General features: G+C 30.5%; 1 protein-coding gene across 1 annotated transcript; it reads right to left on the reverse strand.

Moving 5' to 3' along the window:
- Positions 1-6,864: 6,864 nt before the first annotated feature.
- Positions 6,865-8,647, reverse strand: LOC137821653 (ibogamine 10-hydroxylase). Its single transcript, XM_068626353.2, is given in 4 exon segments — positions 6,865-7,309; positions 7,506-7,527; positions 7,530-7,548; positions 7,919-8,647. Coding segments are annotated over 4 exon segments (1,215 nt in total).
- Positions 8,648-17,498: the final 8,851 nt, after the last annotated feature.

Genomic DNA, 17,498 nt, shown 5'->3' on the forward strand with positions numbered 1-17,498 from the left:
TTTTCTTTTTTGTCAAAACAACCTTTGCTTCTTTCTTCTTACTTCTCAGCTAGGTTATTTAGTTTCACTGCATTCTTGGATGTGTTATTTGTAAGTGTCGTGGTTATTCATTCGAGGACTGAGTTCCATTCCCTTCGACTTGCATTTGTTTGTGTTCATTGCTATCAAACAACTTTCTTACTTTTCCTACACATTTGTGTTTCTCATAGGCTTGGGATGCGTTTTGGGTTTATAAGAGTACTAGAGGCACTTGAATTTGGGGGAGGATTTGTCTTTTACTATGTGGTTGGTTGTTGAAGCAGTGGCTGTCTTTGTGAATTCCGGATATGATCTTATACTCTTTACTGGTCTGATCATCTTATTGATTGCTATATTTCTCAATTTTAATCTCAATTTTAATCCCTTCCTGATCTTGTTCAATCTCAGAAGCTTGTTAATTTGTTCTTATCATGTAATTTTTCTTGACATAAAGGTTGAATTGTCAACCTGTTTCTCTCCATCAGTACTTGGAATTGTTTCTTGTAATTTTCCTGCACTGCATGTAATCTCTTAAGATAGAGATTAGTTTTCTCGATTTAATTCTCCTGGCTTCCGCTCGTCCTTTACAGGGAGATCATGGATGTGTGTTAGTTATATGTTTGGGAAACATGTTGTTCATGTGAAACTTAAGGTTTTCTTAATCTTTTGCATTCATTATTTTCTTTCTAGTTATTATTCTTTGGATAATCGTGCAGGGTGGGATTTCATGCCTAATTGTAACAGGCATAAGAGTTTAAGCAGGATTCTGGTTGAGGATTAAAAAACATAGATTTGAATATAGTTCTTGTTTGATTATTGAAATCCATCAAATCTAGCTATTTGATTTGTGATTATGTTGATTCCTTTTCAGAACACTAAAGGTTGACAATAATACAGTGCTTGGTGAAGATGTCTCCCTTTTATTTGAAACTTTGTACATTGAACATATTTAGACTGATATGTGAGGTAGGATGTGGAAACACTAGCCAGGGATATGTGAACCTTATATTTCTTATGTCTTCATTTGTGGAATTTGATCCTTTTACATGGTGCAATTGAAAGTATTGAAAATAGATCATTATTGATCTTTAGTATAGTACCGGATTAGTTTTGGATTTGTTTAGGTGTAGCAAATTTGAAAGGTCATTTTTTTAGTTATTACTTCATTTACTAAATTATCAAGAGCATTGGACAATTTGATTTTGTATTGTTTTGTTTGCTGCGAAATAATCTTGCATTTTATTGTTTTTAGTAGTTTTGGGTTACATTCTGAATATGTCCCAACCACATCCTTGATCTGATATGATCTCTTCTATCTTACAATATGATAATGATCTCCAACATGAAGGTGTATTTAGTTCTATCTCCAATATGAGAGCACTGTTCAGTTTTCTCTCTAATATGAGAATGAGAGTATATGAAAGCTCTATTTAGTTCTATCTCCAATATGGGAATGAGAAACAACAGAATTTGGAATATTTGGAATGACCCTGATGATTTGATTATCTGTTGCAGTGAAGACTTAATGTGATGCTTTAGGTTTTATTCCATTTCCATTCACTATTTATGATCATTGAAGTTATAAGATATACAAGTACATCCAGTGTTAATTGAGACGGCAGCTCATGATTGCCTAATTTCTTCTGAGGTTCCAACTTTTATTATTCAGAGTATGTAAAGTTTGAAAAAATATCATTGTGTTATGTGCTTGTTTTAGTCTAGCTATCTCTTCCCTTAATTGTTGTTTGACCAGGGTAGGTATGAGTTTTTTGAAATATGTGTTAGTGTTTGTCAAATGTTTGGTGCCAAGAGTCGTGAAATTTTGACCTCATGGTTTTTTGGTCCTCTTGGTTGGAATCAAGCACAAGTGGACCCAAAATGACGTTGGCAAGTTTTAGGGGCAAAACCAAGTCATCTATCTTGGTTTGATTTGTACTTAGTCATGTATTGAGGTTTTGGTGACTAGTGAGATTTTGGTATCAAAAGTCATGAAATTTTAACTTCATGGTTTGTTAACCTTCTTGGTGGGAATCAACCACAAATGAGACTCAAAATGATGTTGGGAAGGTTTGGGAAAATCAAGCCATCTTGAAGTTTTTTGAATTTTGGAAATTTGACAGTTTTGAAAAAAAAATCACGAAATTCAAAATCTTGGCCAATCTTAATGAAATATGGTGGGCATCTTCTTGATATTATTATGTGATGGATTGAGAAAAAACATTCAAAAAATCGTTGTTTAGAAAATCGTTCGACTTGTGACCCAAAGTTGGAACTTGCCATATTCAATTTAGAAACTTTGTGGGATTCATCGTGTGGCTTATTTTAACATTTGTAATGGATGAATGGTGCCAAATTGGGGTTAATTTTGTTGTCTCTTGATTTTCTAAGGACCTTAGGTGACACTGTTTTTCGTCATGGGTGATTTTTGTGACCATCAGGGGTATGACCTGGCTTCATTTGTGTTGTTTCTCCTTCAACACCCCTTTGTGAAATTGGTGTCAAATAGGACTCAATTTTATTGTCTCTCGAATCTGAAGGGTACTAGACGACATCATTTGATCTGCATATATGGTTTTGCGGGAGTAATCGTACCTATGAGAAAGGTTGTGACCATCTGTGGAGAGGCTTCACTTCATTGGCGTGGCTTCTTCAACACCATCTTCGCAGATTTGGTGTTAAATAAGGTCAAATTTTGTTGCCTCTCAAATTTTAAGGACATTAGGCGATATCATTTGATCCACATAGATGGTGTTGGGAGTAACCGCACGAATGAAGAAGAGTTTTATCTTTGGTGATCACTTGAGGGAAGGCCTGACTTCATTGGCATGTCTTCTTCAATACCATCTTCATGAAATCAGTAAAAAGTAGGGTCCAATTTTGTTGCCTCTCGAAACTGAAGGACACTAGGCAACATCATTTGATCTAATTGGATGGTGTTGGGGTACTAGCCACAAGGATGCTAGGATGAGACAGGTTGAAACTTTGGCTTCGTGATCACGAGAAGTTGGGCTATGCATGTAGATTGTTCATTTCCAATCTAATGATGTGAACGGTGTTTCCATTTGCTTACTTGCCAATGGTGAGTGAGGGGTGGACCATGTCGTGGTGTGGTGTCTTAAGGGTGAGTGAGTTGCAGTGAGGATGTTTTTGTTTGTTGGCTCCATGCTCGTTAGTCCCTATGTTGCCTACCTATTGAACGATATATGTGTCGCTGAGAAGAAATGTTTTCGTCTAGGATTCTATGTGGAGGTCTTAGGGGATCGCAAATTCACGCAGTTTCTTGCGAACTTGAGGGTGAGTGAGTTGTAACGAGATGTTTTTGTTGGTTGGTTCCATGCCTTGTGCATTGAACGGTTAGACATGCATCTTTTCTTTCCCACCTTGTTGCTTACTAAACGATATTTGTGTAGCTTAAAAGAAGTGTTTCCATCTAGGATTCTATGTGGAGGTTAATAGTTGTCGTTTTTCTGTCAAATTTCTCTAACGCTAGAGAGAGGATAGTATAGAAGTGGTCATATGATTACAAGTCATTTTTCAACGAATCCAATAATGATTTCGTGAACATAATTCAAAACCTATTTGCAAACAATGAAAACTAGCAATAACACTGAAGCAAAAGGGGTTGTGATCGCTAAACAGAAAAATATAAATGATGATTTAGATTAGTAAAGAAGGCAAATTGACTCCTAAGTTCTTCCACCAATGAATTTATTACAGGTTCTCTAAAGATTATTACTTTCTCAATCCTCAAACGCAACTAAACCAGATTGAACATGTGTCAATTTGATTCAACTGAAGCTCACTAGTAAAGTATGCGTATATTCAATGAAAATACTTATCTTCTTTCTCTTAAATCATCTGTCCAAGAAATTAATTAGATAAATATGAACTAACTAAAAAACTAAACTTTAAGATAAGGAAAACTCTCAATCATACGTTATAGTACAACCTTTCACAAAATTCAGTTATTCAAGAGATAAGAAGATAAAAACAACTCCTATAAAGAATTGAAAAATGAAACTTTTATTGATCAAAATCTCATAACTCAATGAAAAACTATAAAGAAATCAACCAAAAAGGTTTAGTCAATGGCGAGTGAAGGGTGGACCATTTTGTGGTGTGGTGTTTAGCGAATGTGAGGGTGAGTGAGTTGTAACGAGGATGCTTTTGTTGGTTGGCTCCATGTCGTGTGCATTCATGCATCCTTCTCACTCCCACCTTGTGCCTTGGGTGACCATGCTCGGTTAGTCCCTATGTTGCCTACTTACTAAAAGGTATTCGTGTGTAGGTCTTGGGGATCACAAAGTCCCAAACGGTCCACTTTATTTGTGCAAATGCAGGACGACGGTTTCTTCCTGCACCTCCATATCTTCTTTTGCCACCTCCATACACAATACGAAAATACATTTTTATCCTTTTTGTTACCCCATAAACTAGTTTCTGAATTATGTAATTCGAAATACATTTGAAAAAAGACTTCTGGATTACATAATCTGAAAGCTAAATAAGACTTTCGGATTATGTAATTTGACTTTTAGATTATGTAATTTGAAAAGTAATAATCCCATAAACTAGTTTCTGAATTATGTAATCCGAAATACATTTGAAAAAAGACTTCTGGATTACATTATCTGGAAGCTAAATAAGACTTTCGGATTATGTAATTTGACTTTTAGATTATGTAATTCGAAAAGTAATAATGCATCTGAAAAAAGGCTTCCGGATTACATAATTTGAAAGTTAATTATAAATTTGAAAAATAATTTTCGAATTATGTAACCCAAAATATTATAGAGGGGTATTTTTGGAAATTTAAAAATATATGGAGGTGAGAGAAGAAGGTATGGAGGTGCAGGAAGAAACAGTTTGCAGGGACATTGTGGCACGGATATTTCAGATGCAATTTTTAAGCTACACCCCTACATTTTTCTTCCTGCACCCCCACAATTATATGCAAAGATTAAATTGTCCCTATTATTCTTTAAAGATCATAAAATGCACTTGAACTGTATTTATTTTTTGCATTATGGATTACGGAATCCAGAAAAATTTTGGATTGGCATTCCCAGTAAAATTTCGGATCCACCAATCCGTAATTTAAAATATGCATCATTCAAAAAAAGCATTATGGATCCACCAATCCGTAACAGAAATATGCATTCCGGATTCAAAAAATCTGTAATTTAAAAAAAAAAAGAATTCTGGATCTAAAAATCCATAATAAAATTAGACTTATGGATTCAGCAATCTGGAAATCCGGAAATCAATAATTTATACAAAAATTGCTTCTGGAATACCCCCTCATCCGAAAAAAAAAATTATTCAGTTTTGGATTGCTGAATCCGTAGCACACTCCCAGATTCCTATTTTCGGTAACTATGGTGTCCTAATTTCGGAATTTAGAAAATTGTGGGGGTGCAGGAAGATAAATGTAGGGGTGCAGGAAGAAGAAGCCTTTTTAAGAATCGGTTGCCTACCAAGAATGACACTACCTTAACGTGTGCAACCATGTTATTGCCATTGCATGGTAGTCAACTACGAATGCTACCTTTGAAAAATATAAAAATAAGATGAATCATACTTTAAAATCTAAAATAGCAATAAAAAAGTCATATACTTGAGAACTCAAATTCTAATTATATCTTGTATAATTCTATAGTCTCATAGTTTTTTCATGAGATGAAACAAAATAATTTCTTAATTATATCTATTATGATACTTCTATCAAATATATAAAAAACATTTAATTTGAATATTTTCTCCCTCGATATATATACAACTTTCACATTTTTCTGAAAAACTTAAAACCTCAAACATTACATTATTGTGAAGGTATATTTTTGCAATGAATAGGAATTTTGAAAACATTTATATATGTTTTTAATTATGAGGGTACATGTTTTTTTAGTCTAAATATGTTTATCAAATTAAATTTGAATATATTTATTATGTGTTTATTTATAATTTTTTAACCGTTTTACAAAATATTATTTTGTAGCACAATTTTAAACCTCAAATATATTATTTTATTTATAACTAGTTTTAAACATAATTTTCAAATGAAAATTTCATTCTCATGAAGTATTTTTAAATATTTTATTAGCATTATTTTGTGTGTAAAAATATTAAAAACCATTTTATACAGTTTCGCAACACATGTAATGCATGCATATTGATACGAAGTTATCATTCATATAATAAAAATGACAAAATGGAAACCAAATGTTAATATAGAAGATATATTTTTTTAGTAGAATTTACATGTACATTATTAAGATTTGTCATTATACATGTTTATAAATTCGTATGTGTAAGGTTGTAATAAACAATTTGAATGTATAATTAATATGCTCTAATGCAGAAGAAGAAAAGGTTAAAATATGTTTGTTTGATGTGATGTGATTAAGATATGTAATCAACTCAATTTCAAGTAGGAAGAAGTTATTATATGGTTTTACAACACTACTACTACATGTAACATATAAATAAATAAGTTCAACATGATGAAGTAAGAAAATATTAATTTAACTACAAATTGAATTACTCTAATTTATAATTACGATTTGGTTAATATAATTTTAAAATTACTTAATTTTAGTAAAAAAATTGTTTTTTTTTCGGTTGTAATCTAAAACATGATTTTCAACAACGCTAGATGAAATATGCAATATAATCTTCAAAAATATTCTATTTTAACAAAAAAGTTGCTTTTTTTTTTCTAATTATAATATGGTGCATAGTTTCAACATATAAGCACTTGATAAAATATGCATTAGAGTGTTCAAAGAGGTGAGTAGTGAGTGATAGGAATCCACACCAAATCATGTTTTCTTGAGTTCTATTCCCTTAAGGCAACTTCCAATCAAAATGGAAAAGCAAATTTGCAAGTGAGAATTAAACATTCACAATGCCAAGACTGATGCCAAATGGGATAAACTGAAACTTACCACCTTTGTAATCAATTGAGCTATCATGGAACCTTTCAGGATCAAATTTCTCTGCTTCAATCCAGTGATTATGATCCTTCTCAAATGCTCATGCATTAACAATCACTTTGCTTTTGGCTGGTATCTCATACCCATTAATCTCCCATTTCTCACTGCATTCCTTTGGAAGCAGCAATGGAGCAGGTGGATGCACACGCAATGTTTCTTTGATAACCGATCTCAAGTATTTCAGCTCATGAATACTTGTTTCATCCACATATCCTTTTCCATCAAAGTTCTTTCTTACCTCAGTTTGCACTTTCAACATCACCCCAGGGTTCTTCACTAATTCTGACATTATCCATAATTATTGATGAAGTTTTATTTATCACTAAAGAATAAATAAAATAAAATGAGGTATTTCAAAAGTATCTTAATTCTTATACTAATATCTTAACATAAGCTTCTTGTCATCCAATAAACTGGGAATCCAACAAACATTAGAACACATCAGCCACATTAACATACCACAACAAGATATAAAAACACATCAATTAACCCTCCAAGATTGTGGATGAAGTGTGCTTGCAGCACTGAATATGTCCTGAAAGAAATATCAGGGTGTGTTACACTTCTAACAAGTTCAATAATCACCAAAAAGTTCATCACAGTCAAATCTATCAGTTAATGTAAATAACTTAAAAACGGCTAACAACATGCTTTTACTGATATTTCAGTGATTTTCATTAAATTTTATCTGATAAGTATTTATTTTTAATAAATTTCAATCAATAATAAAAAATGTGTTTCTGTCATATCCATAAACTTGTATTATCGATCTACTTGGACTCTATCAATCATCAACCAAACGAGCAAAAAACATCATACATACAAAGTATTAGTTTTATATAGACAATTTTGCAGAGATAACTGAAACATACCAAAAGGTTGCTTTGATAGGGGGTGTTCATGGCCATTTTGTATTTATTTTGCAGAGTTGTCTGATAGGGGTGTTCGAGATCACCATTTTTCTAAAGCCTTAAGAGAACATCAACTAGATCTTCCCTATCTTCTTCACCAAAAGCCAGTGTGTCCAAAGTTTTGTCTCTGTGATCCTTGACAATGTTCTGAAGTACCTGATGGATCCTAATCCCAATAATAACTTGAAGAATTCCAATAGAAGGATACAGATCAGCCACAGAGAACCCTGCAATTGTCTCAACAACACCCTTCATATGTTCCACGTAAGCCTCTTGGTCTTGGGATTTTGTACCAAAAAGAATCTGAGATATAAGTCCATATGACAAAAAACTAATCTTCTCAGTGAGATTAATAGGTGACCCTTCACTCAAAGATATCTTCTTGACAAAATTTGACAACTCTTGCTGCTTGATTGATCTGAAGGAGTCAACATGCTTTGGTGCTAGCAGTTCCATGGTGCAAATATTTCTCATATGCCTCCAATAAGAGCTGAAGGTCATGCCCTTAGAGCCATAAGTGATAGCATCAACAACAAGCACACGAAGCCTATTTGCAAAGATGACATCATGTGTTTTCATCACTTCTTTGGCCATTTCTGGTGAAGGTACCACCATGCACCCTAGCTCTCCAAGCTGCAGATACACGAGTGGACCATATTCATGTGCCAATCTTGCTAGGGACCTATGAGTCTGAGTTCCAATTTGGTGTATGTAACTTATCATTATAAGAAAATCATGAAATAGAAACTAATTTTTATAGACTAAAATAATTAGTTGCAATACTAACTAAATTAGAAACCATTTTAAAAACTAAAAGAAAAATGGTTTCTAAATTAATTTCTATTATTGTTAAAGTTTTTAAATCGGTATCTAATTAGCAATCAAGATTTTTGCTACCAAATTTAGAAACTAAATAATTGGTAGTTAAAATAATCAAGGGTTTAATTTCTTATTCTTATTCAGAATTCCTTCAGTTGTATTAAAGAAGATCGAAAAAAATTAGAGGGACTTTCTTTGGGGTTGGGAGTTTGAGTCTCGTGATGTTGGAGATCTTGACATTATTGATATTAAGGTCTTTAACACAACCTTGTTGAAAAATGGATTTGGCATAGGTTCGTCCAAGGGTGGTTTATGGAATGAGATTGTAGAGTCTAAGTATGGAGGTTGGATATTTCTGAAACAACCTAGGATGAATAGTTGTGAATATCTCTGGTGGAGGGACTTGAAGGAGATTTGGAAGTTGGAAGAATGGGGTAGGAGTTTTGAAGACTGCTTTAAGTGGGAAGTTGGTAGCGGGAATGATATTTCTTTCTAAGAAGACAGACAAATGGGTGGATAATGTTACTTTGAAGAGTAAATTTTCGAGATTTTACTTTCTTAGCGTTGATAAAGATATTTCGTTGAGTCTTTGTGGGGTTTTGAGTAACAATGTTTGAAGATGAATTTTTTTTTGGAGAAGGGGTCTCTTTGAGTGGGAGAGGCTTCAGGTGTGTCAACTTCTGGAGGTAGTGCAAGGTTCGAGGCCGATTTCGACTTTTAATGATAAATAGACTTGACAAAGTGATGAATCTCTTGAGTTTTGGTTTAATTCAGCTTATAATATTTTTAAGAGGAGAGATTAAAGGTAAAAATTGTGTATATAAACACTACATAAATTTTTTAATAACAGTAACATTAAAAATCAATCTCAATATCACTAAAATTCATCATATCACTTCCTTTACTGAATATAAATTAACATATATATGGATATGATTTTATAAATATAAAATTTTGTTAGAATCACATATTCTGGAAAGTAAATAAATAAATAGTGTTTTAAGAAAAAAAAAACAACACATACGGTAGAAGTAATTAAATATTTATTTTTATATATTTGTATATTTTAAAATTCAAATATAAGATTATTAGATTATCTGAACTGCAAAATCTCACAACCTATATTGTGAGAAATAAGTATTTCAATATGAATAAAAATATTATTTTAATATAAATTTCACTCTCTTTAATTTTAATCCACCTATATACCTATATACGTGAGATTCATTAAAATAATAATTTTGTTTATAAGCAAATATTGTAAACAAATGCTATTTATGATGTTGTAAGTTAAAATTAGTTTATATATAAACTATCTTATAGATACTCAAGTGTATAATTTTCTAAATTTTTATTTTTAGTTTATATATAGTTTATTTTATTTTCTCCTCCGTAAACATGCTCAAATTAAAGAGTTACTTTTTTATTTAGATTCTCTCTAATTTCATTCTAAGACACTAACTTTAGTATTTTCCCTATGTCAAACTCCACTATCATGCATATTTCTTCAATACAAAAAAAATTATCCACATATTCATTAAAAAGAGAACAAAATCTTACACCCAAAGTCAGAGCTCACAAATATTTTGTACTATGAAAGCAAAAGGTACAAATGACTGGCAAATTATCCCTCTACCATATTAATTTCAACACGAACTCAATTCACTATTAAAATAATAAAAATAAAAAATAATTTTTTTGTCAAAGAAAGGTTGTAAAATAATGATAAATTAACTATTAGTATTAACTTATGTGTTTGGTAAAAGTAATTGAAAATTAATTGAAAAATTTAGTTATTTTATAGTTTTATTGTTTGTGTTTTTATTTTTATGGGACTTATTTGAAGATGACAACAATTAATTCTCCTTCAAGTCTTCAACTTCTATTCATCATGACTACTTGATGATCTAAGTTAGTTTCAGTATTAAATATGTCATAAATGAAATTCACCTACTTGTTCACTTCATCACTTATTTATATTATTAGATAATGAATTTTTTTAGTTTTATTGGGCCATCTCTTTATACTATTTATAATAATAGGTTCTAAGTCTTTTTTTCGTTAACTTATCATTAATTAACAAGTAATCCATATTTGATTTTAGTCTTATCACGCTCATCTTAAACCATTTATGGTCAACATCACGAAGATTGTCTTTATCAATATCTGATAGACTATGAAGTCAAAATAAATTAATAATCTAGGAATCGAGAAGATAACTTTAAATTTAAGAGTAAGAACTACTCGGTTCAATTTACATATACAATATATATAATAAAAGAGTTAAGTGATCATTAAATTTTTTAATCACATAAGACTTTATCTTTAAATAATAAAATATTTTTAATTTATTTTTATTTTACAGAACCAGTTGAAAATCTGACTAAAATATTAATTTTCTTCGTGTTAAAAAAATTAATGTATTTTATAAAATAACTAGTAAGTTCATATTTAGTTATATAACACATTACAATAAAAAAGTACAAAACTTTGAAAATTGTTTTCAAATAATAATAAATACAATACAAATAATTAATGACAATTATGAGAATTTGTTTACATTTAATTAAAATACATTTTGTAACATTAAAATATTATATTAAATAGATCATTCTAGAATTAAAAATATTTTGAACAATTATAATTAAATTATTTAATTTAATACAAATTATTTTAAATGTAAAAGTTAAAAAAATTTAGAGATTATAGTTGTGAGAAGTTGTACACTGGTCCAAAGCCCATTCTTTTCCCTCCTCTCGTTTTTTTTTTTTTACCTTTTATTTTTATTTTTTATCTCAGTCTCTTTCAACCTAATCCCTTTACTGTTTAAATTCTTACATTGTTTTATATTAGATTTTCAAGTGACTAGGAGTGAAAGTTTTCTGCTAGGTTAGTTTGTTACTTTGATTACAAGTAAATTTTATATAAAAATAATAATTATTTTTAAAGTATATTGAAATGGACAGGTTACTTGAGGATGTTGTTCTATAATAGATAGAATTATAACTTTTTTTATTAATTATTTGGTAGCATGTATAGATATACAACTTTGAAAGCAAATTAATTGGTTAATGTAGTATGGAATTGTGTTTGGATTGCTATAGTTAGTGAATTATGGAAGCACAGGAATAAACATATATTTCAAGGAGGGGTGATCGATCCTTCGGAAGCGTTCACTTTGGCACAATTAAAGGCTTGGTCTTGGGTAACTTCTAAAACTGTTTCTGCTAGTTTTACTTACTCTGAGTGGTGCATTGATCCTAAAGCTTGTATGTTTTCAATAAAGTGAGCTTTTATAAGAGTTACTCCTTCGGTTGGGCTATTTGTTGTTCTAAGCTTCTGTCGTTCTTTTTGTCCCTTGTTGTGGGTGCAAAAAGATTGTATTGGGTTTGGTCTTGAGTCTATTTGGGTTTGTACGGGTTAGGTTTGATTTTGTACAGGTTAATTTTGATTTTGTACGGGTTGGTTTTTGAAATTGTACGGGCTGTACGGATTTTTTGTGGTAGATCTGTATGTTCTATCTGCTGGTTTGGGAGACTAGAGAAATTGTCTCTGTAGTTAGTAACTTTTGAACTAATTAGAATGAGAAAAAAATGACTTATTTAAAAAATAAATAAATTTCACTCAACAAAATTTATAGTGAATTCTTGTACAAATTCCTATGTACTCATGTTTACATGTAATGATTCTAAATTTAGTAGATATGATCGTGCACAGTGTTGAATTTTGTATGGTATTATATATATATATATATATATATATATATAAAAGATTATGAATGTTGATTCCAATAGTTTGAAATTACATGTTTGAAATAATATGATGATATGTTGTTTATTTGAAGTATTAATCACATAACCTATTACCAAAAAAATATATTCTTACTTCAATTAAGGTTTAAGTCATAGAACATAAAATTGATGTACACTCTTGTGCAATAAATTCATGGAGTTGAGTTTAGAAACTTAAAGTACTTAAAATGTGTTAGATATTATTAATCTTCAATAGGTCATGTTCCCAAAATGTATCTTTCCATTCCACTGTATATTGTATTTATTTTATGATTGATTGTATTTATTTTATGATTAATCCAAATAAAATTTTATAGATGTCTTGATGTATATTTTTATAAATAAATAAATAAGAGAGTTGAAAGGATGTTTTAACCTTATACAAGAAATGTTATTAGATGTGAAGAAAGACACAAAAACAACTTACTTGAAGCCTACCTAGGTACCAAAGCTATTACCTCATAGCTTGTATCCTCACATATTACCTTTTTTTTATCAGAATAAATAAAATAAAATGAGACACTTCAGGAGTGTCACAACCCTTATACAAAACACCCAAAACAAGTTTCCTAGCACCCTACCAACTAAGGATCCAACAAACATTACACTACAAACCAAAATAAAAAACCAGTTCAAGATATAGAAACCCAACATATACCCACCAAAGAGATCACACCCTCAATATAGGACATACATCCAACAACTAAACAATAACTTTGCAGCAGGCTGAAGTACGCCAACATCAACAAACCGATCCTATGATGAGGATACATAAACCAGATATATCCTATAAAAAGCACACAACACCTTCCCAAAACTGGACATATCAGTACCAAAAACGCAACATATCAATCTCCCAAAGTTCAAACACCATAAAGATTCCACCACCAGATCGAGAAGTGTACATAAAAAACACTTCCTTTACTGCAATCTAAGATCAAAATAATCAACCCTACCCTGCCAAGTAGGAAAGACAAAAAAAAAACCTGCACAAACACATTATACCTTCCAAACCTCAATCCAACCTTACCAGGTGGGAGGACCCGATGAAACCTGCACAAAACATGCCACCACTTCCAAGTCTGGGCAAAAACATTAGTTAATAAAACCAAACAATCAATCTTTCAAATACCTGACACAACAATGAGGTTCCAAACACCAGTTTGAGTTGGAGAAAACAACCAATTTTTCTTTTACTGTGACCCAAGACCAAGTCTTCCTTTGTACCACAGTAAAAACCTCCACTAGATCTACCTGCCCATTCTCAAACACAACCCTAATCCTCACATATTACCTAAAGCTGACCATATTACCTCTAATCTAATCTTTACAAAAGACTTAATTCTAACATGGAAGGAAAATTAAAACATGTAGATCACGACAAAGAGAATTGAAATCTTTTGAATAGTTGAGAAACTCCAGTGAAAAAGCAACCTTGTGTGCTTCCACTGCACCGAACAACAACCTTTTATTAAAGTGATTAACGAAAGCCCTAGGGTAATGTGAGGCCGGAGAAAGGTTGCATTTGCAAAGGAAGATGATTAGGGTTGAGAGAGAGGGAAAAAAAGAGGGTTTAGGGTTGAGGATGATGACGAGACTCTGACGTGGAGAAAATGATTTTTTTTAAAAACCATTATAGTAAATTAAATATTAACCTAAATGTTGGGACCAAAAAGGTATTTATACCTATTCATTCCTAACTAATCATCACATAGGAAATAATGCAAAGATAAGCTAAAAAAAATGAACTAAATAAAATCCATACCGTCTAAGTTTATTCTAATAATGTTGGAACAGATAATCACACACACAATTCATGTTTTTATTCATCATACACATGCATGCATACTTACAGATCACTCATGGATCCACATACTTAGTATATTCATCAAGTAATGTCTATTGACATCTTTTGGAATATCCATATTAAGCATTCACCACTAGAAATTTAACACCTGACTCATTTTAGCTCCTAAGGTACACAATCTCGACTACATGAATCAAAGTATATTCTCACACAAACTTCAACATGTGTTTTTATTTAGACTCCAAAACATGTGAATCTAATGAAACAACAAACCTCATTGAACTTCTTACCACTAGATGTTTTATTCTGATTGACCAAGCACTTCACCCAGTTTAGGTTGACCAAGGAAAGTGAAGTCATCAATAACATATGGTTTTGTGTATGGATAACTGTCGTTGGAGAATTTTGGAAACAATGGAACGAAAAGATTTTTTAGGAACGGTACTATAGATCATGGTAAAATCTTCCTGATGGTTCAGCTGAAAGTTTGGTCATGGTAACTGCAGAGGTTAGACTAGCATGTTTTTCTTATTCTGATTCTGATTGGTGTCTCGAAACACTAGTGTGCATGAAGTTTGTTATTAAAAATTCAGGTTAGTTAAGAGTATGATGCTATTCTTGAGGTTCTGTGAGTGGTTTGAGGTTTTTGTATAAGGGTTAATGTATCCCTGAAATATCTCCATTATTTATTCTTTTTTTGCTGATAAAAAAAAATTAGATGTTTTATTCAATGTAACTTATACCATTTGTGAAGCTACATAATTGATGTTATAACATACACTTTTTCTTAATACTCATGAACAACCATAATTAATAAACCATAACAAACTTTTGACCTCCAATTCACACATCATACACAAGTATATCATTTCATGCAGGTATAAATCACAATATATTTGAATTAAAGTAATAATCATTCAAGAACAAAATTAAACATTTTCAACATAACACATACATTCATATTATACTCTAGAACCTTCTCCAAAATCTTAATATTAAACCCTAGAACTTGAAACTTTTTTTTTTATACTAACTCGTACAAATTCAAAACTAACTCGTACAAATTCAAATATAATCCGTACAAACTCAAACCCAAACCCAAACCCAATACAATCTCTTTGCAACCACAACAAGGGCAAAAAGAGCAAGAACAACCAACAACCCAACCGAAGGAATAACTCTTATAAAAGATCACTTTATTGAAAACATACCAACCCTAGAACTTGAAACTTAACCTCTAAAAAAAATCATATAGATTATTATTGTTTCCAAAGGAAATATCAGACTAGACATATATCCAGGTTTATTACATGTGTTTCATATATGTTATAAACTATCTCTCAATATTTTATTACATAATATTTTAATTTATATAATTTATATGCTCAATCAATTTTTTTTATTTTATCATAAAGAAACAACTAAATTAAATCGGCTCACTTAAGGGATGGTCCAACCCTCATATAGAGTAAGAATAAACAAAAACATTCCCCTACACTACCATTTGAAGAAAGAACATTCAATCGAATAGGTTCTAGACACCAGTCAGATAACAAAAGATATATTTTTGAAACAATCCAGAACCAAACTTTAAGTTATGTTAGGAAAAAAACTTCAGAATAATCAATCACACCAACTTTAAATAAACAATTATTCTTATCTCTCCAAATTTCACCCAATGCTATTCAAACATTAAATATAAATTTGTGTACTTAGTTATTCATTCGTTTACCATTCATATTTTACTGTAAAGATTTATAACTGAGTTGATTTTTTATCATATAAGCATTACATAAATTTTAATAACAGTAACATTCAAAATCAATCCCAAAATCATTAAAATCCATCATATGACTTCCTTTTCTTCTGAATAATTAAATTAACATATATATGGGTATGATTTGATAAATGTAAAATTTTGTTAAAATTACATATAGTGTAAGTAAAAAAAATCAAGTTTTTAATGAAAACGACACGTAATTAAATATTTATCTGCAAAATCTCACAACCTATAATTGAAGAGCAGGCTTTACATTAAAAACAAAGTAGTTTTATTGCCAACTAAGATATAGATAAATATTTTTTATTAAATAATTGCATAAAACTTTTAATTTTGTTTTTGGACTTATCAAGAAAATTAAACCTAATTGTAATGAAACTCACGTGAAGAAATAAATTTTTTTGCGCACCCACGTTAAAGTTGAAGAGACAGATAAGAATTTGGAGTGATTGCTTTCAACATTGACCGAACACCTCGCATGCATGATCCAAACACCAATAGCTTCCTCGCTAATTGTAATTCAATTACTGGTTCAGCTTTTTCATACCAATTTTACTGCCACATCAGAACACTGTTTTGGAATTGTGTAATAATCACTCTCATTTTTTTGTTCATTCTCATGTATCTTACCACATGCATTTTTTCAAAAATTTATACAAGGCCAAATTTTCAAAATTATAACAAAACTATTATTAAAAAGTATAAATTTTTGCCCATAAAAATACATGCACAAATATGTACAAATAATGCAGGTATATAAATTGTTGCAAACTATATTTTTCTTAACATACCATTCCATTCCTTTTCAGATTTTTCAAAAAAAATTCAAACTATGATTTATTATTTATTAACACAAATTAAAATATTTCACATGTAGAAGTGTTATAAATTTGTAAACTTTTATTAGATGAAAATCAAAATATGAATATACCACATTTGATGATGCCTATCTGGGAATGCTAATAAATATCATTGTTATTAGTTTAATGTGTGATACAAGTTTATGCATAACATTAATTCTATTGACATATTAAATTGCTTTTATTATAATATAATAAATACATATTAAAGATAAGATAGTTGGAAAGAAGAGATAATTTAATTATGTTAATCTTCTTAAATTTAGTTACAATATTTCCATGAGCTCTTTGGACATAAAAAAAATCAAATTTAATAAAACCACACCTTAAAATTATGAAAATAGATCAAGTTTGCAAAAAATTTACAATTTGAAGAATCAATTGATACTTTTTAGAACCCTAAACCCCTAAACATTTAATATAATATTTTTTAAAATTATTTAAAAACTTAATACATAGTAATAGCATAACTCAAACGTATCAATCCATCAAGTATAACTTTATAGAATAAACTTTA

Source organism: Phaseolus vulgaris, chromosome 9 (assembly GCF_051622355.1).
Source record: "Phaseolus vulgaris cultivar YP4 chromosome 9, ASM5162235v1, whole genome shotgun sequence".
NCBI lineage: Eukaryota > Viridiplantae > Streptophyta > Magnoliopsida > Fabales > Fabaceae > Phaseolus > Phaseolus vulgaris.